Source organism: Octopus sinensis, linkage group LG25 (assembly GCF_006345805.1).
Source record: "Octopus sinensis linkage group LG25, ASM634580v1, whole genome shotgun sequence".
Classification (NCBI taxonomy): Eukaryota; Metazoa; Mollusca; class Cephalopoda; order Octopoda; family Octopodidae; genus Octopus; species Octopus sinensis.
This window is the reverse complement of record NC_043021.1, coordinates 1,354,205-1,363,171: the sequence shown is the minus strand read 5'-3', so window position 1 is coordinate 1,363,171 and position 8,967 is coordinate 1,354,205. Positions and strand designations below refer to the sequence as shown.

General features: G+C 36.6%; 1 protein-coding gene across 1 annotated transcript in view; it reads left to right on the top strand.

Annotated features, from left to right (window-relative positions):
• LOC115224480 overlaps positions 1-7,850 on the top strand; it is an 18,806-nt gene extending 10,956 nt beyond the window's left edge. Inside the window, exons 2-3 of the mRNA XM_029795389.2 lie at positions 1,029-2,014; positions 7,207-7,850. Coding sequence (XP_029651249.2) covers positions 1,083-2,014; positions 7,207-7,672 — 1,398 coding nt within the window. The 5' untranslated portion in view covers positions 1,029-1,082 and the 3' untranslated portion in view covers positions 7,673-7,850. The remainder of the gene's footprint in view (positions 1-1,028; positions 2,015-7,206) is intronic.
• The last annotated feature ends 1,117 nt before the right edge of the window (positions 7,851-8,967 follow it).

Below are 8,967 nucleotides of genomic sequence, written 5' to 3'. Positions count from 1 at the left end.
GTTGTTTTTAGGCTGGACTTCTTGCTACTTTTGGGATGTTTGTTGAGACGATTTGCAACCTTCGTCCGTCGTCTCATGAGGATATTCCTGTCTCTTGGAATCTTGCTCCTATTTGTTTTGGCCTTGTGCTCTGGGACATATTTCTGGCATAAGGCTTGCACAGAAGACATGAAACATTCTAGTTTCATGTCAATGTCTGGTGTTGAGAGACATTTCGGCCAGTCCTCTCTGAGGATCTCTCTTTAGATCGATTTCCAGTGTGCTTTGTGGAAGTTCAGATCGGAGAGATTTCGGGTGCTTCCTTTAGGCTGTATGTCTCTGGTTACTTTCGGCCCAAACCTAGACAGCTCTATTATGTGTGATCCGAGACTAAAGTCGGCATCACTTTCACATCATGAAAGATGTCCATATTATTCTTGAAGTAGAGATCCAGAATTTGGGTACTTTTTTAGAGTAACATAACACCCGCACGATTTTCACTTATTTGTAAATTCTGACATATTGACCCTTTTTATGCCTTTATTTGAAAACTTTGATGTTCTCGGTCATTTTATAATTTTCACTGAAATTATTTTCCTCTTCCCCCACTCTCTCGTCGCTTCACTCCATACAAGATTCTTGTATTTCCGTTGCCTAGGCTTACTTCATAGAATGCTGCTATTTGAAAATCTTGACCAATGGTTTTTTGTTTGCTTTCATTTTTTTTCATTTGATCAATTCAATATAAATTTTTGGGTTCTTAGTTTCCTATATATTACAAATATGTACGTATATTAAGTATATTTTGGTAGCTACTCTGAAAAATTACTGAATTTAGTTTGGAGCGTAAAAAAATAAATAACAAGAGGGATGGAAAGAGAAGAATAACATAGGAAGAAAGCTATTATATATATATATATATACACACACACAGACACACGCACATTCCAGATAAAAATGTATACATGTATGTGCGTAAATTCCTTTGTAGATTTGTTGTCTGAGCAGTAACCTAATGTTTCCACTGCTTGTTCTTCTAGCCACCACCACCACCAACAACAACAACCCTTTGTCAAGCGCACCACTGCCAGCATCAGTAGACAATGGCTGACAAGTCCATCAAACCTAATGAATTGAATCATTTGCAGCATAAGCTGAAATGCCTTTTTAGGAATTCCGCCACACAATTGAACCAACTGAATAAAACTTTACTTTGGCAGAACTCGAACATGAAACGATTAAAGTTGGATGAAGCAGAGTTAAACTTCATGCTGTATCTTAGACAAAACTACAAACTTCCTCATAGTGAGCAGTTTCTTATGGACAACATGGTAGATGTGCAGAAACTGGAAAGAAAATTATGCCGAGAAGTGATGAAACCAGAAGACTTAGCTTTATTTGATAGTATCATTAATAAACGAAAAAACAAAATCATATTGGAGCAAAAAGAGATACATAACTTCCAAGAGATAGAGGAAGCCTTGAAGAAACAGATCAACATTATGGAAAATTCACTGGAAGTGAAAACACTTGAGTTCGGCCAAATTCGGTCGGAATTGGCAAAAATAAGAAATGAATTCTACAGCCTAAATCAACGATTGAGAATATTTGAAGATATTTTCTTCAATCTAGAGGAGAAACATGATAATCTCTTCTCAAGAATGCAAACAATATCCAAGGCCTGTGTAGATATTGGCGACAGGATAACAGAAGCTGACAAAAAAGTTGTTGGAATGAGGCAGTTAATTAAACTTCATGAATATCACTTTAATTTCGAACTAAACGAAATAGACCGACAATCTGTGCAGCAGTGCAATTTCGAGAACTTTATGGCTGATGTTTCCAGAGAACGGGATTGGTATACTTTGGATAACAGCTTGAAGAAATTAGAGAAGGAACTAAATACACGATATGGACAGCTGAAGGAAGATCAAACAGCAATATCTGCAATAAAAGAAGCTGCAGTTCATGACGATATTGATGTTATTGTAAAGGAGTTTCGCCTCAATGAGGAAAGCAATTTTTCACTCTTCAGGTAAACCTTTTGTTTGTAAAAAAATTATTGCAGTTGCATTTTTTCTTTGATTTAGCGATCATCTGAAGAATAAGAAAGCTATCAAAGAAGCATCAAGTCGGGGATCAAAGTTAAATTCATTTTACTCTTATGATGCTCTTTCTTTTAACCATTGTGACCAAAACCATGCTAGAACATCAAACCCAGACTCCTAGATTATATGGGAAATGAATGATTGTCAGACAATCATATATATTTCGTTTCAGTACAAAGTTTAAGATTAACTAACCTACACCAATGCCTCCTTGACTCCACTTCAGGAAACCACGTTGTATTTCTCGTACAACATCCTGTACTAAACACTGATTACTCCTTCCCGCTGAGAATAAAATCCCTGTGAAATACCTGTTTATTACATACCCACATCGAAATTGAGAGATTCAAATTGAGTGTCAACATCAGCAGACTGATGGGAATTGTAGGTCACAAGGCTTGTATTTTGGTTACCACATACATACACAAACATTTATGTATGTATATATGTGTGAATGTATATAAGTATATGTATGTATATATATATGTATGTGTGCATGCGTGCGTGGGGGCGCGCGCGTGTTTGCAAGTATGCATATATATATGTCAGTTCAACTTATGTTCTTCAAACCGGTCGCTGACAAAGCACCAAGACTTTTTAAGTTAAGAGAGTTCTCGGTCTTTGTAAATACGTGGATGAGTTGGTGTGTTGGTTGAGCAGTCGATGCATACAGTCAAGCGTGTGCATCTATTTGCATAAAAGCGCAGATGGAGAATATTTGGAGCGTCTTACAAAGCTTCACTGGAACGTCTTACAAAGCTTACGAGGAGATTACATTTGGAGAATTCACATCAGTTCCTTTTGCTCTTTCTTCATGAAACAGAGTATTTCAAGGTTTTTGCTCATATTTGTTGGTACATAACCTAATGCCTATGATGATAGCTACGAGTGAGAATTCATAGTAAGGCTACAAGAGCTGTTAGTTCCGCATTTATTGTCTATAAATGTTCTTTTTTCCCTGGAATTTTAACTGTACATTCACATCTGCTGGGCAGCTGTCCTCTTCAACAGTGCATGAGTTTTGTTCCCTGTCCCAAAGAACAATATCAGGTCTGTTATGTTGGCACCGAACTGATGTTTTTATTGGGATTTACCACCAGTATTCTTTGTTCTTAAAGGTGCGAATACCTGCTGGTTCTAACATTCCTTTGATGTGTACGTTAGCGTAGTCCTTCCTGCGGATAGCATTGTAAATAGTCTATGCAATTATATAATGCTTCAGGAGCAGATAGTATTTCGTATACATTTTGGTACAGCTGCTGTTATAGCAGAGCCGAGAATTTTCATCACAACTTAGAGGTTTGGTTGTATCTTTATACCTCTTATTTATCAGGCATTTAATATCTTTCTCCGGTTCCTGGATAACGAAAGCAAATCTTTTTAGGTCGAATGTAATATATCTATCAAAAGACCAAACAAAAAAGACTATTCTTCCTGCTAATACTGGTGTTATTCTGTAGCTTACAGGATATGAACTCATGCATTGCTTTTTGCTGGAATGATACCTGCTTCTCCTCCATGCTCCTGTATGTTAAGTCAGTTCAGCTTCCCTTGGTCTGCATGTACCAATTTCTTTCTTTATAGTTCAGCAGGTGTTGTCCGAGCGATACATTGCGACGACATTCAAAGGCTGTTTGGACTGACCTTATGCCTCTATCGTCACCACTTTGTCTCACATAAATTCTATCAGTGTCGCTGTTAATGTGGAAGTTGCCAGTAGTGGTCAATACCTTTCTGGTTTTGATGTCCCGGCTGTGGATCTTGTCAAGTGTCTAGTCTATTATCTTAAATGTTGATACTAGCACTGGTACTGAAAAAGCACTGTGAGCTATGGTCTGGTTAAATGCAGACAACTCTGCGTTTTATATTTTCTAGACTTTACAGAAGTACTTTTTTGTTATTCTGGCTTTAGTCACGGCATCAATGTATGCAACATTTTCATCTATTCTGCGCTACTTGTCACTTTCATCATTAGAGACAAGAGAGATTGACAAACCATTGATGTGCATGTTCTCTGTCTGGTCGACAATCTTTCTTTGGTTGATGTATGAGTATTTATCTCGCCCCAAATCCTTTCCTAGGTAATTTTTGGTCACATGGATCTCTTTGCTATGGGGATAAGTGGGGTCCATGGAACCATCAGCCAATTTTGTATATCGAGCTCAGCGCCCATTGATTTTTTTAAAACAACAATGGAGCAGACATTGTTGTCGAGTCTGAAAATAACATACGAAACAAGTCTAGTGCTCATGAAGTAGTTATCTCCCCTGTCAGTGTATATAAGTGTGCGTTTATGCAGCTTTAAGTATTTTAACTTATTTCTAGCAATATATGTGCTATTCAGTAGCTTTATCATAATTAGGGACGATTAAAGTTTTCCTTTATATTGCACTTAGCTGCTTGTATTAAGCTTTAATGTATATATATATATATATATATATATATATATATATATATATATATAATATATATATATATAGATATATATATATATATATATATATATATATATAATATATATATAATGTATATGTTGTTACGAAGGAGAAATAACGTTATTGATCATGCGACTGATTTTAAGCATCATTTTTGCGCGTTTTTGCTGTGAGGTGAGTGATTAAACCGTGAGGGAACGAGTGATGTCAGTTGGCAACGAAGACAGCCAGTGTAAAGACGGCGATATGAACAGTCGATGTGAACCCGGGTGATGAAGTATCACATTTCACAAGACATCTAACCGGGTACGACTACTTCTTCCTCTCTAAACAAGTTGGCCTGCGATTTCCCAACTGCTGACTTGGTTGTTGGAGCCTCGTTGGTGTCAGAAGGTCATATTTTGCAATATTTGGTGTCAAGTGGGACTGTTATTGCTGCGATGAACCAATTATTCGCTATGGCGTCGGAAGGAGTGTACACAAGAGACAGGTAAGAAAGGAAGAAGTGTCTCTGGCTGCAATCATGAAAATATTTCAAACCCAAAGTGATAGACAGAATCTAAGGAAGAGCAGAAAGTGCAGCACACACCTCTTCAAGGACAGCTGGGCACATTCATGAGAAGGATCAACAGCAGCTGCCAGAGGAAGAACAGTACTTCAAGAAGAAGGTACGTGAAGAACTACAACAGCGCAGATATGTGATAAGTGATGACATTACATGGTGCAAGCAAAATGTAAATGAATAGTTGAACATTTTTAATGAGAGAATCAAGGCCGTAAAAAAAGTTTTGTGTTGTTGAACCTCAGGCTGATGTGCAGAGAGTGTGCGGAAATGGCCAAACCTCCAGAGGTGCTCTATCAGGAGTGAGTGTGCCTGCTGGTGGTTAGGGGGTAGTTTTGGATACTGGACCGAATCATGAGGCTCCAATATTTAGGCCCCTATCCAGCAAAGTGCAATGCTGCAGTAGAGTTCCCATTGAGAAGAAGCCACAAAAAATTGACGGCAAAGTGTCACGAGAGGCCTACCGTGTCCAATTTGAGATACTGGCTGACCAGAATGGGTGGGGCGATAGACAAAAAGCAGTTCAACTGGCTACTAGTTTAAAGGGTGCTGCACCAGATGTGTCAGTGGAGGACAGAAGCCGTTATTCTCCACTAGTTGAAGTGTTACAAAGATATGACACTATGTACCAGAGTGAAGTGTACAGGGCACAATTTCGGACCCATGTAAGGGCGAGAGGGGATCCACTAAACGAGTCTGCCCATATATATATATACATATATATATATATATATATACATGTATATATATGTACATATATATATATATATATACATATATACATGTATATATATATATATATATATATATATATATATATAATATATATATATATATATAGGTATATAATATGTGTGTGTGTGTGTGTGTGTATGTATAACATTTGTAACGTATTTAAGTTTTTCCTGGGAGAGTTCAAGCCGGTTGCTAACAAGCGACGAGTCTTTTTTAATTAAGAGAGTTCCCAGTGTTTGTAAATATGTGGTTGAGTTGGTGTGTTGGTTGAGCTGTTGACGCACACACTTCCGTGTATGCATCTCTTCATCTAAATAATCTGGATGGATTATCTTACAAATCTTCACGGTGCTGCTAATAGAATCGTTATGGAGAATCCACATCAGTTTCTCTTACTGTTTCTTCGAAAAACCTTGTATTTGTAGGTTTTGAGTAAATTTGTTGGTACAAAGCCTAATGCACCTTTGACAATAGATCCAAACGAGAATTCATAGAACTCAGAGTACAAGAGCTGTAAGTCCCGCATTAATTCACTATAAATTGTCTCCTTTTTTTCTGTACTTTTGATGGTACATTCACATCATCTAAGCAGATACCGCTAAAACAGTGCACGACTTTTTGTTCCTTGTACCAAAGAACAATATTAAGTCTGTTATATTTGCATTGAACTGATGTTTTTATCAGGGTGTTCCACCAGTATTCTTTGTTTTTAAAGGTGTGAATACCTGCTGGTTCTGACATACCTTTGATGTATACGCCAGGGTTGTCTTTCCTGCCATGTCATGCTTCAGGAACAGTTAGTTTCTCGTAGATATTTTGGGAGAGTTGCTGATGATGTGGGTGATATCTTCCACACTAGTATAGCAGGGAAGACATTTTCTATTACCATGTGGAGGTTTGGTGGTATCTTTTCACCTCTTGTTAATCAGGTATTTAGTATATCTCCGGTTCCTGGACAGCGAAGGAAAATTTTTGTAGGTGGGATGTAATGTATTTATCATAAGTCCAGGAAAGGCTATTCTTCCGACTAATACTGTTGTTATTCTGCAGCTTACACACGCACACATTAGCTTCATACGTACACACATATGTCAAGTCACTGTTGTCTCCCTTGTTACCCAAGCCTTCTGCCAAATCCCTCTTTCCGGTCATTTTAGCCGGCTTTAAACCTTTTAACTCAGATACGTTTTTTGTCTCCAATTTTTTCATATATGTATGTATGCATGTATGTATTATGTATGTGTGTGCGTGTGTGTGCCTATGCGTGTGTGTGTGTGTATATATACATACATACATACATACATACAAAAATACATACATACATACATACATATACTTACACACACACATGTAATACTATATTATATTGTATTATATCTATGTGCAGATTTGCGGTTGAAATTCATGGTCAATTAAAGAATAATGACAACGAACTCCAATCTTTACTGACTAAATTTTATGAAGACGATAAATCTTTTATGATACAATATTCTCAACTACGGAATACCCTGCAATCGTATCAAGCAACGGTTAGTGCAGATCTAGAGGACGCAGAAGCAGCTCTAGAAATGATGGATATTGGAGCTGAGCATATGGCAATATTCCGTGAAGATTTAATCGAACTGATGGAACTCTTAGCATGTGACAGTATATTGAAAACTGACGTTGAAAATAATGATATTAAAGATTTCCCCAAAGATGCTATAATAGATGTTCAAGATAAAATCAATCAGATTCGTGACCGCTCAAAAAACTTACAAAGTAAAAAACTGAGAAGGCTACCTCAAATTATACAACCATATGAAAGCATCCACCTGATGACGTCACCTCCCGATCTACCGACTTGGGACTAAGAGACACGTACATGTTCAAACGCTTTCATGTAAACTTAACATTCCAGACACGTTATTATTGAAATTAATCTGAAAGTATTGAATAAATGAGAAATGATGAATTCGGTAAAATTTTGAATTCTAATTATTGAAAAATGGATGTAATTCGACATAAAATAGAACAATTTACAAATCTCTCCATTGATATTTATCTGATAATTGGCCAGAACTTCATTGACTATTGAGTACGGTAAGATCACGAAATAAGTTATTTAGGATGCAAGACGACGAAGTAAGTTATCGAGTTCATCACTCACTAAGAATTTAGTTCTTACATTTAAACATATTTCAATTCCTAACATTTGTTAACTTTATATTTAGCAAATGAGATGATTATGCAAATAAGAAAAGAAACAATTTAATTTTGCCACACAATAAAAAATTTAACTTTAAGTAAATTTCGAAAACAAATTGTTTATGAAGCACTTGAGACATCGCAGTAATTAAGACATAACTGGCGCTGGAAAGTAAATAGATTAGTTTTGTACAGGCTGAGCCACATACCCCACCAATGACATAAAATAGGATACAATATGTTATTTAAATAAAAACAAGTCCCACGATTAGCATCAGGCATTGCTACGTCGTTAAAAAAAAACTACTTCTGTGAAATCATATATTGAAGCCAAAGTATAGCCATCACTACTAAACTAAATCTACTTCTTGCGCGTTATTTTATTGCTCAAGAATGGCAAATTCTAACACTACAGAAATCCCAATGGACAAACTGTACATAAACGGAGTAATTCGAATCGCCTACCACTTATTATTTAGAATTCGGTTGAAGAACCTCCAAGCTATCATCTGGCAGAAATATAAAGATTCACACCACTACTACGTGGCGTTTGCGAAGTGTGTATTTAGTGAGAAATAACTGTATGTGGATGATACGCCATTCCAACTCCGAAAAGAATTGAGTTGAGGAAAATAACTAGTGCACTTATCCATTCAACCAAGATATCACTCCCTATGTAGCAAAAAAAAGTTTATGCCTTTTATTTTAATTTTAATTTTGTGCAACATCTCCTAAGCATATAAATAAGAAGCGTGTAATGTACAAAATGTTAAGATAAGTTACCTTTGCCTAAACAACATTGCTTCCAGCATTACGAAATAGAAAAAAAAGAACCAAAAGTAAAGGAAAGAGGATGAGAATGGGACAAGTGGGAGGGGTTAGGAGCCATAGTGGTAAGAATAGATGAAAGGCATATTAGAAATATCACCCTAAAAAGAGACTAGCTTGTAGGCAACTAAAA